Genomic DNA, 26596 nt, shown 5'->3' on the forward strand with positions numbered 1-26596 from the left:
TGTTTGTAACTTCGACGGCTTGATAATGGACTTGAAAATTACTTTAGCCTTCTTCTTGGGAAGTTTCTTCTGTTTGCGCTTCTTAATCTTTCTGCTGGTTCTGTCTTTGATATTACTTGATGAACTTTGTACGACATTCTCCAGTTCAGCACCATTCTTTTGGTACAATTGATTTTTTATCATATTGGCACTAGTTTGAGCATTATCTATAGCAATACCATTTTCTTATTCATCCAGTTTGTTGTCTTTTTCATTTCCTTTTGCTTCTTCATTCTGATTTGCCATATCTTTTTGAGCTTCCAATTCTCTAGCTTCAGCAGCTTTCTTCCTTTCTAGAGCTCTACAATTGATCATATTGTGACCCAACTTTCTACAAAACTTACAGTATTTTGGAACACCTTCAAACTCTAATTTTTGAACAAAAACTTTCTGAGGAGCATTCTCGTATATTTGTCCCACATAAACAGAGTCTGGTTGGCCTTTAAGCAGGTCGATTTCGACTCTAACTTTTGTCATGCTTGGCCTCGTCCTTCCTCTAGTAGCCAAATCCATTTCAAGGGGGGTACCAATTGCACTCACCACTTGTTTAACATAGTTCCATATATGCATATGAAAAGGTAAACCAAGAAGAAGGACCCATACCGGAGCAATAGGAATATCCTCTTTAGGTTAGAAATCAGAGGACCATTTTTGCAGCCATATCTATTGGCCCTCAATTTCAATAACCCTTCTAAACCAAACTGAGTTAAAGTCTTCTTCATTGATGAAGTCCAAAAAAATATTATAATTGTCATAAATCACGTTTTTTGGTAGAACCCTTAATCGAGATTAATTCCTTGAATTTTGACCTAATTTTGTCAATTTGTGGCCGTGGTTTGAGAAATCACCCAACCATTGTAAGCTTGCATTCTTCTGCCATAATACCGTAGTAATCCGATGCTTTGAAGAGCACCGCCGGCATCCCATTGTGAGTGGTGTGAGTAGCAACAACTGAATCTCTGCCATGGCGATTTGGGGGAATCGGCACATTCGAGGAAGTGATGACTTTTGTAGCATAAGACAACTTTCCATCTGTAAACTCAGTAGACTGGTTCGCCGATAAATTTGGGGTTGATTAACCTTCTAGACGCGTCGGAGCGGCGCCGTCCGGCGGTTCCATTGACTGGAGCGTGTGGTGGAATCGCAGTTAGAAAATAGCCGTTATGGGCCTGTTTAGAGAGAGAAGTAGACGTTCAAATACCAAAATATTACATTTCAAGTAAGTTAATAATTCTTTTTCTACACATAGCAAGAATGCAGAACTATATTTGTATATTTTTCAAAAGACTTTTTTATAATTTGTAAACAGAGTAAGGATGCGGAATTACATATATTTTCAACAAGTTTAAGTTTTTCATTTTTCCATTGTAAGGTAATCTTCACATATATGTTTTGCAAATGCATAAATACAACGTAAAAGAGTGCTACTTGCAGTAAAAACTAATGGGATCCCATTTCACGAGATCTGGTTTAATGATAATCTAATTCTGAGAATAAAGATATTGGAATTTAGTTGTAGCCTTTTAATGAAGATAAATTCTATATAAGTAAAACTCAACTGCTTTTATATGTGTTTGGTAATTTAATAAAATTTCAACCGAGTTGCAATTTATATAACGACGAGTAATTTATAAAAGTAATTTAATTAGTAATTTATATAACTATCTTATGTATTCACTGAGTAATAAGATAGTTATACAAACGAAACACACAACAATTTTTCCAAAAGAAATTTGTCGTAATAATTATAGTTGTGGACGGATTGACATATTGATTTGTGGATATCAATGCCTTTGGTTTTTCTCTTCTACAAAAGACACACTATTTACACACTATTTGCTGATATGTTCAAGATACATTAATACCATTTCATTTTGCATGCTGAATTTAACAATGAAATGTTAATTAGTTTTGCGAGTGAAAAAAACAAAACTTGTTTGTGATTAATGCCCTCAAACCATAGAAGATGTTCTCGATTTGAGCCATTTTCCACCTCCTTAATATGATTTTTCATCTTGTTCCAAGAAATAAAAAGAGCAGGGTTATAGTTGGATTCACTAATTCCGTCTCAATCTTCATTAAAATTATTCATCACTCATTATACAAAAATACACACAATTATAATTGATCAACAATTGCAAAATTATTATTTATTGTGTAGATAATTTCTACGTTATAATTTATGCATTGTAACTAGTTGTAAATTAAACGGCCCATAAAAGTAAATTATTGTGAAAAGACATGGTAGTAGAAAATTAAAAAATTATTACAAACAAACAAAAACTAAATACCTGATATGCATGTCGAAGTGCAAAAGATAGAAAGAATTTTAGTAGTCCAGTTGGCTGAATACATGAACTTTTACTTTATTGGTGAAGTTCGATTTCCATTCTTTAATTTCTTGCTTTTAAATTTTTTATAATTAATAGTGCAAAATAAAGTTAGACGAGACAATTATTGCGGATAAAGATTAAAGATGCTATAACAAATGTAGTAATATCATTACATATTTTCCACGCATGGATATTTATAATATGATTTATTTTAAAATGTTAAATCAGACACCTTTTAAATTATGAATGCTATATATAGGATGAAAGAAATGAGGATTAATCCAAACAAGTTTGTTATGATATACAGGTCATATCGATATGTCAAATCTGTCTGTTTATTTACTTTTTTTTAATATTTGCATCCATTATTTTTTAAACGGCAAAGGGACAAATATACTCAACTACTTTCGAAAATGGTCTATGAATACTCCTCGTTATACTATTGGGTTATCTATACCCCTGCAGTCATACTTTGGGTTCAAATATACCCCTCATTTAAACGGAGGGACACGTGTCATCGTCCTGTGGGTCAATTCTAATTATCTCCTAATTAATTAAAAAGACTCATTACCCATACCCGAAAAATAATTTTTATTTTTTGTAAAAACTGAAAAAAACTAAAAACAAATTTTTACTAAAAACTGAAAAAAAACGAAAATATTTTTTTTTCCCAGTTTTTACAAAAAAACTGCTTTAAAAAAATTGAAAAATATTTTCTAAAATAATATTTTTGTAAAAACTTTAAAAAAAAAACTAAAAAGCAATTTTCTAAAGCAATTTATAACTAAAAAAACTGAAATATTTTTAAGTAAAAACTGGAAAAAAAATATTTATTTTTTCAGTTTTTACAAAATTATTGCTTTAGAAAATTATTTTTTAGTATTTTTTCAGTTTTTACAAAAATATTTTTCAGCTTTTGTTAAAGCAGATTTTTTGTAAAAACTGAAAAAAAAATATTTTCATTTTTTCCAGTTTTTAGTAAAAAATATTTCAGTTTTTTCCAGTTTTTACAAAAAAAAACTACTTTAGAAAATTGATTTTCAGCTTTTTTGTTTCCAGTTTTTACAAAAATATTGTTTTAGAAAATATTTTTCAGTTTTTTCTAAAACAGTTTTTTTTGTAAAAACTAAAAAAAAAAAATATATTCGATTTTTTCAGTTTTTAGTAAAAATAATTTCAGTTTTTTCCAGTTTTTACAAAAAAAAAAAATATTATTTTCGGGTATGGGTAATGAGTCTTTTTAATTAATTAGGAGATATTTAAAATTGACCAACAAGACGATGACACGTGTCCCTCCCTTTAAATGAGGGGTATATTTGAACCCAAAGTATGACTGCAGGAGTATAGAATACCCAATAGTATAACGAGGGGTATTTTTAGATCATTTTCGAAAATAGAGAGGTATATTTAGCCCTTTGCCGTTTTTTAAAATCTTAAGTCACTCTTAATATAAACAAGAGTTCCAACGGGTCATGAGATTTTGTCTAGTTATCTATCATTTAATTTTCTTCTTTATACTTAAAAAGGCGAAATACAATGGCTATTAAGTATATTAGACACCTCACACTGACATGGCAAGTTGTGTGTATTTTAGTTTGATTTGGGCGTGTGAGACTTTTATCAGATTTTCTCTCTCTTATTTTTAAATTAATTTAAATTTTGTATGTGGGTCCAACACTATATTATTATATTTTCCTCGACCTTTTTCACCGAACGAATTCAGCCATCTTCTTCTTCCTCATAAGCAACCGCCGATTTTCACTTTTCCACTTTTACACGATGAACCACCAAGGTTCAGCCATGGATAACCTTGAAGGCCACTGGATTTGGCGTCACTCTTTTAGCCTTTGGATTTTCGAGTTCTTGATTTTTCCTATAATTAATAGAGGAGAAAAATAGAAGAAATAGAGGGAGAAAAGAATGGAGTAGTGGAGCCTTCACCGGAGCAGTGGCCGGAATTTTTGCCGGAGCAGTGGCTGGAAGTTTGACTAGAGCCTTCACTGGTCTAGTTTTTGTTGTTTTTATGCAGAAAAAAGAATCAAGAATTATAGTATCAAACAATCCCATATACAAGAATAAAAAGATTTAAATCAATTCCAATCCAACCCCACCATTCAAGCAAATGAACCAACATACCATCCTCAAGATTTTAATGCCTTAATACAGCAAATAGAGAGAAGAACAGAGAAGATCCAACTAAAGCACTAAACATTGGCAATAAGAACCGGCTCCGGCATCGGGCGACGGCGCCGATTCAAGAATAGGCTGCTACGAACAGCAACAACACACGAAGGCATGCTACAAAAAGGGGAAATTGGGATTTAGTGATGATGAGCTGGACTAGTTATAAGCAAGGGAAAAAGCCTCTTTTTTTTAAATGTTTTTCCTTTTCTTTTTGTTTAATTACACGTGTCAAGTTTTTAAATACAAATTATATGTGTCTCTCTTCTTTAATTTATTTGCTTGACATGTCATTGGCAAGTGAGATTCACCCATATGATATGTTGTATTCGGGTATTTATTTGATACATCTAAAAGCCACTTGAAATGTCAAAATGATAAAGGGGTTAGTAGAGGTATTTGTCTATTCGTTGAGAACAATTTAAAGGGGTTGTTTATTTATTTCGCCTATTTAAAATAATATTTTAAAAATCTTTTTAATTCACTCTTTGTATAATATAAAGTTTCACATTCTATTATTTATCATATACATAACTTACAACCATAATGTCTATTATTTATCATATACATAACTTACAACCATAATGTTTACTGAGACAAAACTCAACATTTATTATTTAGTTTCAACTTTTCTCCTTTCACTCTATTTTGTACCATTCTCTTTTACGAAGTTATTATCTGCCCATTAAATCAGACTAAATAAGGTTTATTTTCAACCATTTACTATCCTTTTCCCTTTTATTAACAACCACTAATTTTAGGGTTAATTCCTTGGTTTGTCCTGCAAACACGTGCCACGTGGCAAATCACAGCTCGTTTTAGTCTGAAGTTTAATATCGAAAACAAAAAATCATATTTTGATATTAATATAATTTATATTGGAAATTATATATTATTTTATATGAGATTAAATAAAATAAAAAATATATCATATTGAAACTACGTGAATAAGAATATATTAAAAGTAAAATTTTAATATGGTGTATTAACCATACATGAACAAAAGTATCTAAAGATTCTATAGGTATTTTTTGCTAGAAATCCAATTGCATATAACCTTTACTAGGATGTCTTTTGTTTGACTACCGTAATGACGTGTAGGTAAAAATATTTCTTTTTAGCAAAGAAGGGAAAAATATCATAATTCTCGTTATGTCCTTCGATTTTCATTTCATTTTGAGGTTTTAAATTCTTATTGATTTGTTAAATGCCTGGACTAGACCTACTTATGAATAATCTTTTTGAACAAATGTTTATTATATCGTTGGAGAAAAAAAAAAAAATCATATTTTTGATATCTTTTGAACACATATTTATCATATCATTGATTTTTGAATGCATGCTTATCATATCGTTGAAGTGAAATTCCTTTTGAACGCATGTTTATCAATGATGAAAAAGAATCTGATTTTTTCAGCATTTTAATTATCGTGCCAACCAGCAATAGTGCTGAAAAGAACAAATGTAAAAAGATGATGCATGCCGACTGGGATCCTAGCTGTAAAACTACTGACCGTTGTAAATACAAAAAGTAAAAAATGTAAGTCAAAGAAATAATTAATGTGAATAAACCGTTTACAACCGGTAATTTCATTATTTATCTTCGTGAAAGTTTTAAATTCAGATTCATTTTTCGTTTTTGTTAAAAGAATATATACTTTAAATTTTAAAATACTTTAAAATTGACGCGCACAATCTTATTTCGATCTACTGAATACAAAGCATGTTGGTCTGTCAACACTTGTCTTGTTATTAATTTTCTCCTATCTATATTCAAAGTCATTATTTTTCAGGATCTTAATTCACTTATAACATAAAACAAAATTATTTTATTATGAACATAGCCAACCACAATATACAGTTGAGGAAGGAAAAACTCTACTTTTACATAAAGGGAAAAATAACTCTACCATTATGTGAAACCCTATTTTTGCCATATTTTGTATGTGTTTGGTAATTTAATAAAATTTCAACCGAGTTGCAATTTATATAACGACTAGTCATTTATAAAAGCAATGTAATTATGATGCACAATATAGCTATAGAAAACCCTATGTATTCACTGAGTAATAAGATAGTTATAACAACGAAACACACAACAATTTTTCCTAAAGAAATTTGTCGTAAAAATTATATCAATGCCTTCGGTTTATCTCTTCTAGAAAAGGCACACTATTTGCTGCTGTTCAAGATTCATTAATACCATTTATTTCGCATGCTGAAATTAACAATGAAATGTTAATTAATTTTGTGAGTAGAAAAAAAAATTATTTGTGAAAAACACCCTCAAACCATAGAAGATGTTCTTGATTTGAGCCATTTTCCGCCTCCTTAGTATGAATTTTCATCTTGTTCCAAGAAATAATAAGAGCAGGGTTATAGTTGAATTTTCACAGTTATTCCGCCTCAATCTTCATTAGAATTATTCATCAATCATTATACAACAATACGCACTGTTATAATTGATCAACAATTGCCAAATTATTATTTATTGTGTAGATAATTTCTACATTATAATTTATGCATGTTTAACTAGTTGTAAACTAAACGGCCCCTAAAAGTAAATTCTCGTGAAAAGACATGGTAGAAAATTTAAAACATATTACAAATAAAATCGAAAAAAGATAATGCATGTTGAAGTGCAAAAGATAAGAAGAATTTTAGTAGTTCAGTTGGTTGGGTATCTGAACTTTTACCTTATTGGCGAGAGTTCGATTCCCGTTCTTTGATTTCATGCTTCTAAAATTTTTATAATCAATATTGCAAAAGAAAGTTAAACGAGGCAATTATTGTGGATAAAGATTAAAGATGTTATAACAAATGCAGTAATATCATTACATATCTTCGATGCATGGATATTTAAAATATGATTCATCTTAAAAATTTAAATCGGACACCTTTGGAATTATGAAATGCTATGCATAGGATGAAAGAGACTAGGATTAACCCAAACAAATTTGTTCTGATATATAGGTCATGTCGATTTGTCAAATTCGTCTGTTTATTTAGGTTTCTTATTTATATTTACATCCATTATTTTTTAAAATATTAATTCATTCTTAATATAAACAAGAGTTTCAACGGGTCATGAGATTTGTCAAGTTATCTATCATTTAATTTTCTTCTTTATATTTAAAACCATTATTTTTAAAATCTTTTTAATTCTCTCTTAATATAATATAAAGTTTCACATTCTGTTATTTTATTATATACACAGCTTACAACCATAATGTTTATTGAGACAAAACTCAACTTTTATGTAAATGGCAAAAGAAAACTCTACCTTTCTTGATCTTTTACGAAGTTGTTACCTGCCCATAAAATTAGACTAAATAAGGTTTATTTTCAACCCTTTACTTCTGTTTTCCCTTTTATTACCACAACCCCTAATTTTAGGGTTTATTCCTTGGTTTGTCCTCGGAACATGTGCCACATGGCAACCGCCATAGCACATGCAAATCCAGCTCGGTTTAATGTGAAGTTTAATATCGAAAACAAAAAAATATATTTTAACATTAATGTAATTTATATATTATCTTTTATGAGATTAAATATGAAATAAAAATATATCATATTGAAACTACGTGAATAAGAATATTTTAAAAGTAAAACTAATATAGTGTATTAACAATACATGAATAAAAGACCTAAAGAAAATCCTATAGGTATTTTTTGTTAGAAACCCAATTGCATACAATATTTACTAGTATGTCTTTTGTTTGACAACCGTAATAACGTGTAGGTAAAAATATTTCTTTTAAACAAAGAGGGGCAAAATATCATAATTTCCGTTATGTCCTTCAATTTTCATTTCATTTGAAGTTTAAAAATCCTTATTGATTTGTTAAACGCCTGGATTAGACATACTTATGAATAATCTTTTTGAATGTATGTTTATTATATCGTTGGACAAAAATTAGTCTTTTTATATCTTTTAATAGTTGATTTTTGAACGCATGTTTATCATATCGTTGAAGTAAAATTCCTTTTGAACGCATGTTTATCAATGATAAAAAAGAATATATATTTTTCAGCATTTTGTCGTGCCAACTGGTAATAGTGTTGAAAAGAACAAATGTAAAAAGATGATGCACGCCTACTGGAATCCAAGCTGTCAAACTACTGACCGTTGCAAACACAAAAAGTAAAATATATAAGTCAAAGAAACAATTAATATGAATAAATAGTTTACAATCGGTAATTTCATCATTTATCTTCTATAGGTGGAAGCTTTACATTCTGATTCGTTTTTTCGTTTTTGTTAAAAGAGCATATACTTTAAATTTTAAAACACTTTAAAATTGATGCGCATAATCTTATTTTGATCTACTAAATACAGATCATGTTGGTCTGTCAACACTTGTGTTGTTTTTAATTTTCTCCTATCTGTATTCAAAATCATTATTTTTTAGGATCTTAATTCACTTATAACGTAAAACAAAATTCAAATTTTCTTTTTTATGGACATTGCAACCACAATATATTGAGCAAAAACTCTACTTTTACATAAAGGGCAAAATAACTCTACCATTATGTGAAACCCTAATTTTGCCATATTGTTCAGACTTCAGAGTAGTAGAAGTGATCAGTATATAGCATAAAACACTTGATTTTTAAGAAAAAAATAGAAATCCTGAAAATATATTATAAGAGAAGTAAGTAATTAAAGAAAAGAACAAGTTGTTACACAAAAAAAGGAAAAATAATAAATTACACAAAGGTTGGATTCTGATAACTCTAATAGTTTATTATTTTTCCTTATTTTCAAGTGGATCCCACTTATTTTCTACCTTTTTTCTTTAGTAAGCTGTTCATTTTTTTTTAATATTATATATTTAGTAAGTTATTTACCTGCCCATTTTGTATATATAAAGAGCAAATATTAGGGTTATCCCCACTCCTCACTTTCTCTTTCTGTTTTATGACCGATCCCAAATATTTAGGGTTTTATTCCTCAATTTCTCCACCAGTCACATGTTACGTGTCACACACCTCAGCATATGCCAATTACAGCTCGACTAGGTGCGTGAGGACATCTGACGTGCCATTCCCTGATTGGTTGGTGATTTGTCTCTCATGCATTCATGCAAATTTGAAAAAAGAGAGATACACGTAATAAGTGTATAGATTACAACAATACATATTTTTAAGGAGAGATAACATAGACTTTAAAACCTCTGCACTTCATTCCTCCTATATAAAGCCAGTCTCCTCTATTTTTATTGTATAATTTCCCCCTTTCATTTCTTTTATGTCTTAGTCTTTCGATTCTATCATCATGTTTTCTCTCTCATTTGTCTAAGTGTTTGACACCCCCACACTCCCCCTCTCCCTCTCTTTAGAATTTCATTTCTTTTCGCAAACCTAAGATTAAACTTAAGAGGTTTTCTCTTGATTTTTCCCTCACATTCTATTCAGACATCTTCGAATCCATCCAAGATTCCTTTCTGGGTGTCTTTAGCTCTTAGTTTTCTGTCGAACCTTTTCTTGGTCTAAAAGTGGGTGTTATTCTGATCCGAGGTCTTGATTGAGGTGAAGATATATTTTTTCTTCATATCTGATTATCTTTTTCACTTGAGTTTTTGTCTTTCTTTTTTTTTTTTCACGCGGTTTTTTTAGCTCATCTGTTTTGCTGATTATTTTTATACCTTTTCTTGAAATGATTTTGAATGTACATTTGTTGTGTGCATTTATTTTTGTTTATTTTGTTTCTGGTTGGTTTATTTATTTATCTGTACTTTCTTTTTTGGGTTTGTTTTACTTATGCTTTTTACTGCGCTTCTGGTAGTAGTTTTCGTTTTTTTGGCCTGTGGGGTTTATCCTTTGGGTATATCGAAATGGTTGGCGACTGGCAAACCTCTAATTTGGCTATTGTAGTTTTTTGTGAATGATTTTGCTTAGATCTAATGTGGATTTACCGTAGCTTGATCGTGTTACCATAATTTTATGTGAATCTTTGAAGTCCTGATAAAACTTTGTCTTTTTTTAACCTTGTCAAGTTAATTGACGGGAAAGTAAATTATTTAGAAAATCCTAAATAAAGTAGCTTAAAATTATTGGCATATGGTTCTTTTTACGGTTCATTGAGCTTGTTCAGTGCATTTGTTTGATTGTAACGCATGCTGATTGAATGATGAGTTGATGAAATGAACAATTTTTTCCGTCATTGAGAATTAGGGTTTCTTCCATTAAAGGCTTTCACACTAATTCACTAAATGGAGTATATTAATGTGCGTTATCATGTCATAATTATCACATTAAATGTAGTGGATTACATTAGATTAATTAGACGACATAGCTTTAAATTTAATTTAAAGGTGCATACGAATTAATCTCTATGTTTATGTTTGATTCAAATAATATTTGTGTATACCAAATACTAATAGTTTCTCTAACTTATTGACTGGATTTTCATTTGTGGTGGTAAATTCATCATTTTATGTAGTGTTTGTTTTACATGGAGAAGAGTGCCCCATCAATGGAAGGAAGCAATAGAGCAAGTGATTCTGATACTGCTGTGTCCAAATCATTGGGATCGCAGCTCTTACCTATTGGAGGAATATCTATTGACCTTAATCTTCCAATTCCAGTGAAAGAGAAAGAGAACTGTCACCATTTTTCGATACGGTTAGTCTCCAATTTGTAATTTCTTATCTTTTGTAATTAGTTTCCAAAATTTCTATTTTTTTCCTTTTCTGCTGACTTAATTGATTTATAATAAATTATTTGTATTAGCATGATTTAATGAGCATAAAATCATGGTGCCTATAAATTTTCGGTTCTTGCTGTCTCACTTACATTTTTCCGAGAAGCATAGGTATTAACTATGTCTGGATCTTTTAGCAGTTGGATAAATTATTATGAATTAACTGATGCATCCACTCCTTTTGCCGTTGCATTTTCCTCTTTAGCATTTATCTTTTGAGTAATGTTATATTGGCATTGAAAGTTTACTTGGCAGTGACAGAATATCCTTGTCTAGAAGTTGTAGTACTCTCCTCACGATACAACTAGTTAGGATATTCTCATGTTTCTCCACGTATTTTTATTCATGTCTTAATAAAAAAAAAAGGGGGTTAAAGTATCAAATAAAATTCTTAAATGGACGCATAACTCTACCTTGATCATCTAAAATCGAGAGGTTTCTGTGATACTCTTCCATTAAATTAAGAGTTGTTGGCTCACATAATCACTCAACTTTGGGAAATCAAAATCATGTAACTTTCTTTTGTTTTTAAAAATCATTTTACTTTACCTAGTTTACTTAAATGACATTCTTGCCAGATTTTGTACTTTCCGGTGAGATTTATTTTAAGGAAAAAAATTATTAAAATTTACTTGAATTATTTTAAAACTCAACCAACCTGTTTACCCAATATATGACTGGTCCCACATATATGGGTCGACTTCTTCTCTACCCTATATGCAATTGTAGTTAACGAAAGTTTTTGTACTTTTGGACAATAATTTATATCATTGGATTTTTCAGTTCTCATCTCAAAAATTATGTTACATCAAATTTAAAACAACAGAATCTTGCGAATATTTGAAACAAAAATTTGCAAAATATTTGAGATTTTTTTTACGACTCCTGGACATTACAAGAAGTGTTGTTAAAGTTAAACAAACTTTAAAAGAGTTAATTTGTATCACTGAATTTTTACGATAATAATTTATATCATTGAACTTTTCAGTTCCTTTGCACTTGACTTAGAGTCTAATGACAACGAATTTTAAAAATAACTTAGAATCTCATATAAACTATAAATAGTTGAAGAACTATAATTCTAAGTAGTTGAGAGCATAATCTGATTATAATAGAATGGTTAAATTTATTTAAAATTTTTCATGTGTCTTTCATAATCGTCTATTGAATGTTAACTTCCAAAAGTTTATCTTGCTCGTTGTTTTTTTTTTAATTGTTGGTACAGTGGATATGTAGCTGAGATGAGAAAGAAGGACATGATAATTTGTTCACCCTTTGGATCAAGCAGCAAGCCTGAGGATCAACTTCCTCCTCTAGACATTCCCAAATTTAAGTCGTGGCGATGTAAAAATTGCATCGGAGCTGAAGGTGCAGGAGACGACATTGGTAATATGTGTGTACATAAGGCCTCTACTAGTGGTGTGCAATATCTATTGCCAGAGATGAAGCACATGTCCGATTCACGGAATGGCGACAAAAATAAAGCGATTATGGAAGATTGCATAGATACTGATGATAATGATGATAATGACTTCATATTGTCATGGAAACGCAATAAAGAGAAATGCACTCTAGTTCAAAATACCACTGTCAAAGCTGGTAATATATTATAGTATAAATTTCTATATACTGATATGATAGCTATCTGTTTTTAACTTGAAGTATATATGTTGTGTGTATTTCCCAGTTCCCACAAGTGTTAGCAAAGAGGAAACTGGCAATCCAGCTACTGAGGTGACACTATCTAAGCAACGCTCAACTCATGAAACAAAAACAAAGAGCCCAGGTAATTTAAGAGCATTGTTTTGTGTGTATCATTATTTTCTTTAGGTTTTAATTTGCGCTTGTTCATTACTGTTAGGATTGACAACGATGCTTTTGATTTTGAAAACAGTTGCTAATTTGTTGAACAACAATACAAAGATTGCGGATTCTGAACCAACTCCCTCAAATGATGAAAGTGACAAAGAAGTTCCTTATGATATTGATCCAGAGATAGAAATAGGCTCTCAAAATGTTGAACTGAGAACTGCTTCAATCACTTCAGATGAAATAGAAGTACTTGGTAGCAAAGAAAGGGTTCTTAATATGACCAATGAGAAGTTAAGTAGATTACCTTCTGTTGAATTGATAGAGGGCACTGAAACATCTAAGGGAAGTGATGAAAATTTGGCAGTAAATAGTCAGTGTGATTTGCATGAGGATATTGCAAATGATCTACCGTGCAGGAAAGCTCGTAAGGTGCGCTTGTTGACTGAGATATTGCTGGGTGAAAAAGCCAATTTGGAGATGAATTGTGCTAATGCAGAACGATGTTCAGCAAATACCATGCCCATTGTACTTTCTGATGGAGATACAGTTGGTGCACCTAAGGATAAGGTATCCTTTCTTGAGGATGCTAGAAAGGGTAACAAGATTTCTCAGAAGAAGAGAAGGACGTCTCAAGAAGATAACCGCAAGTCAGAGATGAACTTAGATGGTAAGATGGCTAAAAGATCTAAAGCCTTCAATAAAAAAGCTGAGAGGAGGAGTTCTATGGAGATTGAAGTTTCTGATTCACGTCCAATTGAGAATGGATCAGACAAAGAACGTCTACAGAGTCGCAGCAAAAGTGCGAAAATAAAGCATAGAAGTGATCATAAGGACTCTGGAGTAAATAAAAAGAAGCATAAGAAGGATCAACTTGTCCGTGGATATTCTCCTCAAATGCTCCCGGAGGGGAAAAGCACTGGTATTAGCACAAATGGATATGGTGGTGCTAATATTCTCTTTCAATCGTCAAGTGCTTCCCCCATTGAAAAAGCTGAAACTCATTTGAGGAATGAGTCATTGCATGGAAAAGAAAGAAACTCTGATTTGTGCTGGAATGGTAACAGGTTGCTTGAAGTTAGACATGCCTCTTCTCCTATGAATGTAGCTCAAGACAAAAATTTGCGAAGGGAAAGTTCGAGGAAAGATGTTGTACAAATGCCGACTGGTATGGGAGTTGTGACTTCTCAGCTAGAAAATGAGTTATCTGCTAATGCGGAGTTAGACCTGTTTTTGAGCAGATCCAAGGATGCTGAGAAACGTATTGAAAATGATATTATCCAAAGCAAAAACAGGACAAATTGGCAGTTGATTCTAGAAAATAGCAGTAAGAGTGGTGATCCGAAAGATAACTCTTTCACGAGACAGTCAAATGTATCTGAATCAGGCCAATCTTTGAGGAAAGGCGTGAATGCTTTTGTAAGACAGTCAAATGTGTCTGAATTAGGTCAATCTTCGAGGAAAGAAGTGAACTCTCTTGTAAGACAGTTAAATGTGCCTGCGTCAGGTCAATCGTTGAGGAAGGACGTGAACTCTCTTGTAAGACAGTCAAATGTGTCTGAATCCGGCCAATCTTCGAGGAAAGGAGTGATTTGTGATCTCAACCAGGGAATTTATCAAACATCACCCGTGTGGCAACAGAGTCAAAGCTCACCTAATCCGCTGCAAAGGAGAAATCTTCAAATTCCAAACCGAATGGTACCGTCTTTTTTCTGTTTTCTTGGTGTTACCTTTGAGTATTTCCACTTTTTGCTGACGATTATGTTTCCTCTTCCACTAGCCCCTTCACACATTTCTGTATTTTTACTACCCTGATTGAAGTATTACTTACCATTACCAAATTTCTACGTTGTATCTTAGAGCTATTGCTTTTATTTGGTTTACTCAGAGGCTAAACAAAAGCTGATAGCTCTTGTAGTTTTCAAGTGTAGTTCTTGTCTGTATTTTAATGCCTGCAGATAAACTGGACATTGCTTTGAAACTGTAAGCAAAAGCATGGTAAGTAGTTACACTTGCTGTTTCCTAACACTAATTGGCTAATATCTGTGGTTGCTAAAATGTGCAAAAGGTAAGAAGCACGGATTTTAATTTCAGACAGCCATGTAACTTTTCCCTCAAATTTGTTTTTGTAATTCTATGCATGTCTTTATTTAGTTTAAGTTTACTTGGCTTGTGTTTTATATGTATATTTCCTACATCTCACTTGGTTTTAATAGATATCACTTGGCTGAAGTAGATTTCAATGAGGAATATCCCACTTTTCGTTTAAATTGAATAAGTCAATGCAAATTATTAGGTCAAATTCTATTCTGTCAACTCACTGGAATTCACTTACAGGAAACGCCTCAGCCTTGCAGCAAAGCAAACCTTAATGGAGTTCAAGGTTCATCATCCGTAATTAAGCTGCATAGAAGTCATCAGTCTAAGAAGGTTGTGGAAAAAAGGCCAATTGAGATTGTAGAGCTGTTGAACAACAACCATGAAAGGAATCTTCCCCCGACCAGAAGTAATTTAATGACTGAAAGAGATGACAATGGAGCAGTTACAAGGTTAAATCCTGGTTTAATCGGTATTTATCCAGGTCATGCAAATGTAAATGCTGATGTTGGAGTATGCAGAGGCTATATCCCCCACTTATCCAATGGCAAAGTGAATAGCACTGAGATGACTCAAGTTCAGGAGCCACAGTTCAAACTGTTCGGCAATTTAAGACAAAGTCAGTGGAAACCATCAAATAGAGGGCAAGTTTCTGCTCCTGTTCCCATCAGATGGGGGTTGCAACATGGTGAAGGATCAAAACCTGGATGGTTTCCCAATAGGCAGAGCATATTATTTGGACATGCTAATCCGAAAGGGAGGACTATCAGTGACATAAAGAGTATGGATTCTGAAACCATACCAGGAAATGCGGAGCACATCACCAAAGGTATGGAGTCTTCAAATCCTTATTCTAGTGAGACCATACCAGCATTGCAGTTACTCGGTCGTGTGGATCAAACAACTCCATTAACTCCTGCTTTCAATGTGGACACAAATAAACTTCAAGAGAAATCTTTCTCTGCCTGCAACTATCACCCACGGATTTACATGGATGGAAACCAAAGTATTCACAATGGTGGTTATACTGGTATTCGCATTGGTGGTTATACTGCTGGTTATAGCTCACAACAACCTTTTCCGTACTTAAATGGTAAGCTTCAATTCCCTTCAAATTCATATGCAGTTTTACCTCCTGTAACTGTGATTGGTCCATTTACTGTTTCATTTAAATGAAAGATATTCTAACAGGATGTTAATTTACAGATCAAGTATCTCATGCACCTGTGCAACTTGGCGGAGGAAATTTGCAGCAATCTGTGTCTTCAAGTGGCCTCTGGCGGACCACTCGAGAATCTGGTGCTGGAAATAATGTTTCAAGAGGAGTTGTTGGTACATCAAGTTCAATGGTGCATTCGTTGCAGAGTGAAAATGCTTCCAGGTCATTAGACAGCATAACTGTATTGCCTATCTCTATTATTCCAAAAAACAATCCTCCTTGCCTTTTAAATCAAAACCCTGCTGAAATTGCTCTCGCTGATAATGAAAAGTATCTCAGAACTGCAGAGGATCAGAACATTAGGAATAAGAGCTCATCGCCAGAGAAATCTGGAGCTGTTCGTTTGGATGGGCGAAAGCAGCAGAGGAGAAAACACCGACCAGGGAGAATGCCTCTAGAATGCCGCCGAGCACCATGAATGCTATCAACATTCCTGCTTGGCTATTAAATATTTTCCTTTTGATTTTTGAGAATGTTGGACAAGATTACTGCTTGATTTCTGAGCAGATGTTTTTATTTGTTATATCTTTACCTGGTGAATCAATAGCATAATGAGAAACATTTCATAAATTTAAGGCGATAAAGTTTTATTTTTTGATAGAGTCTTGATACTGATTTAAGAAACTGAAGCTCTTTATTTGTTCTTGAACATTCTTTATCGATTGTTTTATCTTTTTGCAGTCTTATTTTTAAATCAATCCACGCAGCCATGTTAATAATATGTTCATTTGTTGTTTCATGAGTTTTGAGCTTAGTACTAATATTTCTCCCATCATTACTATCTTCACTAGCTAGTTTACTACTACAAGTTCCTGAACTCGAACTAAATAACTTACAACAAAAACAAAATACTTTATCTAAGTCTTTAGAATAAACTAACAATCTTCTATCATGTCTTTCACCATTCGCCAATTTTTGAATATAATGTGTAGTAGAAAAATATCTTGAAATATTATTATTCGAAAACTTTGTGTCAATTATTCTAATCAGTCCCTTTTCTACTAATAGATTTCTCAACTTTGTATCTACATTAGTCCATTGACTAGGATCATATATATTTATAGGAGTTGAATTATCTATTTCATTCATAAGCTCTTGATTTTTTTGAGGATCTATTTCCGACTTGTCACTTACTTGTTCTTTTTCTACTTGAATATTATTAATTTTAAAATTATCTAACTCAACCGAATTTCTAACTTGCTCATCTAGAGAACACTCTCCCAAATTTTCTGATTCAAGATTTTTATTATTCAATAAAAATTTATCAAGTGCACCTTTTTGAGATTGTATTAGATTTTGAATTCTTCTTCTTTTCTTGAGTTTTTGATAACAAGATTCATACTTTCTATTTGACATATTTTTCTTCTAATAAATAATCTAAAAATGCACTAAATAGAAAAATATTAAATTTTAGATAAGAAAATAATAAAAAGATAGAAGGATAGAACCTGGTTCAAGAACGGATAACTTGCTAGTTGATATCAAATTAAAATTTTTGCTCGAGTATGCTTGTCGTAAGACTTGAATTATGAAAATAGAATGAACAAAAAATACTCCACTATTTCTTGAATCAATACACTGAACTTTGAATGATTGATCTTTCGTTATTGCAGAATGGAGGCATGTATTGAAGAATAAAGTATAAAAATATATTATAGTGCACACGTCTGTTTTTACTTTCCTCGATAAAGTTGCGTTCGAGAAAGTTATGGTCCATTATCTCAAATTTGTGTTCTCTTTTTATGCAAACTTTCCATGTATTGTTTCACTTTATAGTTTTTTAAAATTTTTATTATATATATATATATATATATATATATATATATATATATATATATATATATATAAGAGAGAGAGAATTTAGGTATAATTAAAAAATGGGGCCCCATAAATGTCGGCCTAAATCAATTATTTTACACGCTTTATGGACGGGCCGCCCATGTGTTGAATGAAGACAACTTATTTATTCTTAGACACTAGTTAGATGGGAATTGCTTGATTTTGCTTATGCCCTTATTTATGCAGTAGAAAAAACAAGTGAGTCGGGTTGCATATTAATACAGTTATTTGGTAAATACGTTTATATATTTTCTAATAACGAATATTATTATAACATTTCATCTTCTCTATTACTATGTACTCGTGACTGATGAGGAAATACATTGTTTGCTGACTTTTATAGTAAATATTGTTTGTTCTTTGTTGCTTTCGGTTGTATGACGTAATTACTTCTTTATACACCTTGAATTATTAATGTTAATATTAGTCACTTAAAGAGCTGGACACCACACACTTCCTCCGAACCACAAACAACTCTACGACTCCGAGACCCAATGTAGCTTTATCTAGTTAAATACTGGTGAGTGTTTTGGTTGCTGATAAGTGTGGATTTTGATCACTTATTAGTACCTTTTTACTTATGTTTTAGTCCGAAAGTGTTGATTTATGTTTCCAAAACTAATGAAAGTATGCAAATTACAGGAATATTGGAAATGTGGGCTCAAATGAAGAAATCCAACTCAAAAAGGAGTGTTACGACTCAAAAGGCAAGAAAGGACGCATCAGACCAGAAGTGCGGTCCGCAGAAGTATTTCTGCGATAGCAGAAGCGGACCGCAGAATTCTCTTAGCGGCCGCAGATCTGATGTACAAGCCCAGAAGTAATTGAAGCAGAAGTGCGGATCGCACGCAATATGTGCGGCGGTAGAACATGGTCGCACTGATAAGAATTCAAAAAAGTCCAGAGAGTGTGCAAAATGACCAAGACTGAAGCCTTGCCTGAAGTGCGGACCGCACATGAATTGTGCGGCCGCAAAAGTTGAAGTGCAGCCGCATATCAAATTATGCGGCTGCAAAATCTATCCCCCTGCAGCCGCATATTAAATTAGATTGTGATCAAGCTTGTTTGAATAAATTAGATCGTATTTCTTTAATAAATTTCAATTGTCATCTTATTTGTCAATGTGATATATGTCACAACCCAATTTCGCTTATAGGTCGTGATGGCGCCCAACACAACGGCTAGGCAAGCCAACTAGCAATTTAAACATACACCAATTATTTTAAATACTTTTCTGAGTAATTTTATTTTTTTATTAGCAATATTATGGAAAATAGAAAAATATTGATTAATTTAAAACCAAGAAAATAATCAACTCCAAGTTCTACCAATGTGTGTGCCAAGACCTAGTGTCACAAGTGTATGAGCATCTAGTAGATTATACAAAAATTTTAAATACTGTCTGAAATAAAATAGACAGAATAAAGTCTCCCGGAAGAGGCATTGGTTGCTGCAGAATGACTTAGCAGGGCAGCTCACCACTAAGCCTCTGGATATCGTGGGTGTGCCCCGATAGGTCCAACTATAGCACCTGTCTCAGGTCCTGCACAAAAAGTGCAGCAAGTGTAGCATGAGTACGTAAACAACGTGTACCCAGTAAATATCAAGCCTAATCTTGAAGAGGTAGAGACGAGATGGTCGACTTTGACACTCACTAAGGGTCAATAATAATAAATAAAATAAAATAGAAATATTTAAATCAACATGATTCATAAAGTTAACAATAATTTTATTTAACCAACAAAAACAATTTAATTCTTTCACAAGCTGCAATTAAAATATGAAGGTATCATGTTATTATTTTTATTATTAGGTACGATTTCTGCCGAGGCCGTACGACCCATTCCAGAGTATCGTGTATACTGCTGAGGGACGTGCGGCACGATCCATAGATGCATTTATACTGCCGAGGCATTCAGCCCGCTCCACAAGAAAGGAGAAATTTTTTTTATGTTCCTCCAGAATAAAATTATATTTATTATAAGATTAATTCGAGAGGATGAACAATTTCTTTTAACAATTAATTAATTTAAACAGAAAATTAAGTATATGAGATTTCTATCTTTTAATATCTTTCCCTAATAATTCACAATATATATCAACTAATTTAATTAAATAAAGAATACAATTTAGATAAGTAATTCATGATTTGAGTCCTAAACTACTCGGACTGTAGCATAAATAGTAGCTACGCACGGACTTTCGTTACTTTGTGCATACGTAGCTCCCACAATTAGCAGCAATTACTAATATAATCGCCTTTGGGGTAAATTCCCCCTCACAAGATTAGACAAGAGACTTACCTTGTCTCAAAGTCCATTTTTCGATCACCACGTCGCGTTAAATTCTCAATCCGATGCCGAAAAATCCGAAACTATCCAAATGTTATACAAAATAATTAATACATGTTCAATAATTCAAATTTAGGTTATTAAGTAAATTACCCTAACCAAAACGGTAAAATTCCTAAAATTCACCTCGGGACCACGTACCCGGATTCCGAAAATTTTTTGATAAAAACGTTACCCATAATCTCAAGAACTCAAATATATAATTTCTATCCAATTCCATAACCATTTTCGTGGTTAAAATCTCGTTTTTATAAGAATCTAGGTTTTTCTTCTAAACCTTTGATTTCTAAGATTTACTAGTTATACTCTACCCATAATCTATGTATTTAACTCAAAGTGTGTAGAATTAACTTACCTTCAAATTCCCTCTCAAAAAGCTCCAAAATCGCCCAACAATGGAAGAAAAATGGACTCAAAATGACTAAGCCCCGATTTTTAATCCATTATGCCCAGCTGAGGTTTCGCACCTGCGGCTTCCGCACCTGCAGAAAAGCCTCGCAGGTGCGAGTTTCACTTGACTGTCCCCTCTCGCATCTGCACACATTTACTCACAACTGCGCGTTCGCAGGTGCGCAAAAACATCTGCATCTGCGGTCGATTGCCCCTTCCATTTCCGTTTCTGCGTACAAAAACTCGCATCTCCGAGGGTTGCACATGCAGCTGTCCAAGCGCAGGTGCGAACGTACCAGAAGCAAAAAACTTCAGTTCTTCCTCCAAATTTCAAAATTGGTCCGAGCCTCGTCCGGTTAACACTCGGGGCCCTTCCCTAACATACAAACAAGTTTGAAATCATAAAACGAACTCGCTCGAACTCTCGGAACGTGTAAAACAACATCAAAACTAAGAATCACACCTCAAACCAAATTGAATCAAACCTAAGAACTTCAATTTTCTTCCAATGCGCCGAAACTTACTTAAACTACTCAGAATGACACGAAAATTTGCGAGCAAGTCTTAAGTCACTATACAGAACTATTCTCAGACTCGAAATTCCAAACGGACCTCCATTACTCCAAAACCTACTCCAACCCAAATTTAAAGAACTTTAAACCTTCAAATAGTTGATTTTCACTATTAAGTGCCAAAGCGCTCCCGGGTTATCCAAAAACCGATTCGAACATATGCCCAAGTCCGAAATCATCATACGAACCTATTTGAACCGTCAAATCCTGATTCCGGGGTCGTTTTCTCAAAATGTTGACCGAAGTCTAACTTGGCATTTTAAAGTTAACTTAAGGAACCAAGTGTTCCGATTTCAACCCGGACACTTCCAAATCCCAAACCAACCATCCCCACAAGTCATAAATTAATAAAAACAGATACATGGAGTTTTATTTAGGGGAACGAGGTTCTAAAAGTTAAAATGACTGGTTGGGTCATTACATTCTCAACCTCTTAAACAAACGTTCGTCCTCGAACGGGTTTAGAATTGTACCTGGAGTACTGAATAAGTATGGATATCTGCTCCGCATGTTTTCCTCGGCCTCCCAAGTCGCTTCCTTGACTGGTTGGCCCCTCCACTGGACTTTTACTGTAGAAATTCTCTTGGACCTCAACTGGCAAACCTATTTATCAACAATGGCAACTGGTTCTTCTTCATAGCCCAAACTGTTATCTACTTGAACTGTGTTGAAGTCTAGCACATGTGATAGGTCAGCATGACACTTCCGGAGCATAGATACATGAAAAATCGGATGAACTCCCGATAGACCGGGAGGCAATGCAAGCTCATAAGCAACCTCCCCAACTCGTCTCAACACCTCAAATGGGCCTATAAACCTTGGGCTCAACTTGCCCTTCTTCCTGAATCTCATGATCCCTTTCATCGGTGAAACCTTCAAGAGAACCTTTTCACCCACCATAAAAGATAAATCACGCACTTTCTGATCCGCATAACTCTTCTGTCTGGACTGTGCTGTACGAAGTCGCTCCTGAATCAACTTTACCTTTTCCAAGGCATCCTTCACCAAATCAGTACCATATAACTTAGCCTCACCGGGCTCAAACCATCCAATGGGCGAACGACATCGCTGACCATATAAAGCCTCAAATGGAGCCATCTCGATGCTGGATTGGTAACTGTTGTTATAAGCAAACTCGGCCAAAGGCAAGAAACAATCCCACTGACCTCCAAAGTCAATCACACATGCCCTGAGCATATCCTCCAAAATCTGAATTGTCTGCTCTGACTGCCCGTCGGTCTGCGGATGAAAGGTTGTGCTGAGTTCTACATGGGTCCCCAATTCACTCTGTACTGCTCTCAAAAAATGTGAAGTAAACTGAGGGCCTCTATTTGATATGATGGAAATTGGCACACCGTGCAAACGAACTATCTCCTGAATATAAATCTGGGCCAACCTCTCTGAAGTATACGTAGTCGCAACCGGAATAAAGTGTGCCGACTTGGTCAACCTGTCAACAACCACCCAAACTACATCAAACTTTCTCAAGGTCCGCGGTAACCCAACGACAAAGTCCATAGTGATACGTTCCCATTTCCACTCTGGTATAGTCATCTGTTGAAGTAGGCCACCTGTCCTCTAGTGCTCATATTTAACTTGCTGGAAATTTAGACACTTAGCTACATACTCAACTATGTCCTTTTTCATTCGTCGCCACCAATAATGCTACCTCAGGTCACGATACATCTTTGTAGCACCTGTATGAATAAAATACCGAGAACTGTGTGCCTCCTTTAGGATCTTTTTCCTCAGTTCGTCCATATTAGGAACACAGAGATGATCCTGGAGTCACAAGACACCATCCACGCCAATAACAACTTGCTTGGCACCACACCGTAGTATCGTTTCTCAAAGAACCATCAAGTGTGGATCATCATACTGGTGACCCTTGATATGCTCAAATAGTGAAGACTGAGCAACAAGACATGCAAGAACTCGACTGGGCTCTGAAATATCCAATCTCACAAGTCTGTTAGCCAAGGACTGAATATCCAAAGCTAATGGCCTCTCCTCTGCTGAAATCAAAGCCAAACTACCCATACTCTCCACCTTTCTACTCAAGGCGTCGGAAACCACTTTTGCTTTGACCGGATGATACAGGATAGTAATATTATAATCTTTTAGTAACTCCAGCCATCTGCGTTGCCTGAAATTTAGGTCTCTCTGCTTGAACAAATGCTGCAAACTGCGATGATCATTGTAAACTTCACAAGACACCCCATAAAGATAATGCCTCCAAATCTTAAGAGCGTGAACAATCGTAGCTAACTCCATATCATGTACTGGATAATTCTTCTCGTGGGGCTTCATCTAACGTGAAGCATATGCAATAACTCGCCCTTCCTACATCAATACACAACCCAAGCCAACGCGTGAAACGTCACAATACATTGTATACATTCCCGAACCGGAAGGCAACACTAACACTAGTGCTGTAGTCAATGCTGTCTTGTGCTTATGAAAGCTCACTTCACAATCATCGAACCATCAGAACGGAGCACTCTTCTGGGTTAATTTTGTCAAAGGTGTTGCAATGGATGAAAATCCCTCCACGAACCGACGATAATAACCTGCTAAACCTAGGAAACTCCTGATCTCAGTCGCCGAAGTGGGACGATGCCAATTCTGAACTTCCTCAATCTTTTTGGGATCAACCTTAATACCCTCGACCGATACAATATGCCCCCAAAATGCTACAGACTCTAGCCAGAACTCACATTTGGAGAATTTAGCATATAGCTTTTGTTCCCGCAACGTCTGAAGCACCACTCTCATACGCTGCTCGTGCTCCCCTTACTCCGCGAGTAGATCAAAATGTCATCAATGAAGACAATGACAAACTAATCAATATATGGCATGAATACCCGGTTCATCAGATCTATAAACGCAGTCGGGGCGTTAGTTAAATCGAAGGACATCACTAGAAACTCATAATGACCATATCTATTTCGGAAAGCAGTCTTCGGAACATCAGAATCCCGAATCTTCAACTGATGGTACCCCGACCTCAAGTCGATCTTAGAGAACACCCTAGCACCCTGCAACTGATCAAATAAATCATCAATACGTGACAACGGGTACTTGCTCTTAATAGTGACTTTGTTCAATTAGAGATAATCAATACACATTTGCATCGTTCCATCCTTTTTCTTCACAATTAATACTGGTGCACCCCAAGGCGATACACTCGGTCTGACGAACCCTTTGGCTAGTAATTCCTCAAGCCGTTCATTCAATTCTTTCAATTCTTTTGGAGCCATGCGATACGATGGGATAGATATAGGCTGGGTATCTGGAGCCAAGTCAATACAAAAATCAATATCAGGATCAGGTGGCATACCTGGAAGATCTGAAGGAAATACATCGGAGAACTCCTGAACTACAGGCACTGAATCGATAGTCGGAGTATCTGTAGTAGTATCCCGAATACAGGCTAGATAAGCTAAACAACCCTTCCCAACCATGTGTTGAGCCTTCATAAAAGAAATAACTCGATTAAATGCACTAACAGACGAACCCTTCCACTCCAGCCTAGGCAATGCTGGAATAGCCAAGGTAACAGTATTGGCATGACAATCTAGAATAACATGATATGGAGATAACCAGTCCATGCCCAGGATGATTTCAAAATCAGTCATCTCAAGCAATAGGAGATGTGCTCTAGTTTCATAACCACAGAATGTAATAATACAGGACCAGTAGATCCGATTCACAACAACAGAATCGCCCATAAGAGTGGACACATAAACAGGAGTACTCAAGGACTCACGAGAAACACCCCAAAAATGAGCAAATAGAGATGACACATAGGAATATGTAGATCCTGGATCAAATAATACGGAGGCATTTTTGCTGCAAAAGAAATAATACTTGTAATCACGGCATCTGAGGCCTCTGCATCTGGTCTGGCCGCAAAAGCATAGAACCGAGCTGGAGCGCCAACTGGTTGACCTCCATCTCTAGGATGACCCCTACCCATCTGTCCCCCACCTCGTAGTGGTCGAACAACTGGTGGAGCAACTAGTGCGGTAATCATAGGTTGCTGACCCTGTTGCACTAGTCTACCCCAAAGCCTGGGACAGAATCTCCGTATGTGACTGGGATCCCCGCACTTGTAAAAACGCTTCAGTGCGATGGGCTGCTGACTAAGAGTCTGGCCATGGGGACCTGAATACCCACTGGAAGAACCTTGAATAGCTGGTGGGCGATAAGAACTCTCTGGTATAACACTGAAATAAGGTCGCACTGGAATACCCCAAGGAGGCAGTGGTGCTGGAGATGGGGGCTTGCTGGACTGCCCTCTTATGAACTGACCTCTGCCCCCAGACGGAGCACCTCTGAACTCTCCAGAATATCTAAACCGCTTATCTCTCATAACCTGCTCTCGGCTATGCTGACGCACACCCTCAATACTCTGGGCTATCTCTACGACTAGATCATAAGAAGTACACATCTTAACCTCTCGAGCCATAGTGACCTGAATGCCAATATGTAAACCCGCAACAAACCTCCGCACTCTCTTTGCCTCAGTAGGGAGTATCATAAGTGCATGGCAAGAAAAATCAGAGAACCTCACCTCATAATCGGTCACTGTCACATGACCCTGCTGGAGCTGCTCAAACTGAAACCTCAACTCTTCCCTCTGGGAGGGTGGAATATACCTGTCCCAAGTTATGGGAGGAGAATCTGCTGGTTTGCCAAGAAGATAAAACTCCCACCATCTACGGGTTCTGCCCTCTAGCTGAAAAGTAGCAAAGTCAACCCCATGAGACTCTAATATCCTCATATTGTACAGTCTATCCCTGCACCGATCAATCAAGTCTTGGGGATCCTCATGTCGCTCACCCCCAAAGATAGGAGGATGTAGTCTAGTCCATCTGTCCAATAGTTTCTGTGGATCGGCGGCTGCAGATGGCCTGGGCTCAGGTGTAGCTGCTGCCACTGGCTGGGCTCCACCCACGGGTAGTGCACCCCAGGTCTGATATATAGTAGCGGCCTGCCCATGAGCCTGTGTGGTAGGGGTCTGTTCTCCCCCGTCTGCCTGAGATGTGGCTGGGTCT

At 34.9% G+C, this 26596-nt stretch overlaps 2 protein-coding genes across 3 annotated transcripts; one reads left to right on the forward strand and one right to left on the reverse strand.

Annotated features, from left to right (window-relative positions):
* The first annotated feature begins 9875 nt into the window (after positions 1-9875).
* On the forward strand, positions 9876-16909 carry LOC117278775 (uncharacterized). Of its 2 annotated transcripts, none has more exons than XM_070182702.1 (8): positions 9876-10085; positions 10999-11180; positions 12485-12858; positions 12947-13045; positions 13154-14766; positions 15406-16258; positions 16372-16546; positions 16664-16909. In XM_070182702.1, exons 2-8 carry the CDS (start codon positions 11011-11013, stop codon positions 16800-16802), a joined length of 3423 nt encoding a protein of 1140 aa, XP_070038803.1. In that variant the 5' UTR covers positions 9876-10085; positions 10999-11010; the 3' UTR covers positions 16803-16909. The 2 variants fall into 2 exon arrangements, with proteins under 2 accessions (XP_070038803.1, XP_070038804.1); XM_070182703.1 differs by having other exon boundaries at positions 16672-16909.
* Positions 16910-22335: 5426 nt separating this feature from the next.
* LOC138898034 (uncharacterized) lies at positions 22336-26322 on the reverse strand. Its single transcript, XM_070184065.1, has 3 exons — positions 25407-26322; positions 24877-24945; positions 22336-22421 (listed from the first exon to the last, which is right to left on the reverse strand). Exons 1-3 carry the CDS (start codon positions 26320-26322, stop codon positions 22336-22338), a joined length of 1071 nt encoding a protein of 356 aa, XP_070040166.1.
* Between the last annotated feature and the right edge of the window lie 274 nt (positions 26323-26596).

This window comes from Nicotiana tomentosiformis, chromosome 8 (genome assembly GCF_000390325.3).
Source record: "Nicotiana tomentosiformis chromosome 8, ASM39032v3, whole genome shotgun sequence".
Lineage (NCBI taxonomy): Eukaryota > Viridiplantae > Streptophyta > Magnoliopsida > Solanales > Solanaceae > Nicotiana > Nicotiana tomentosiformis.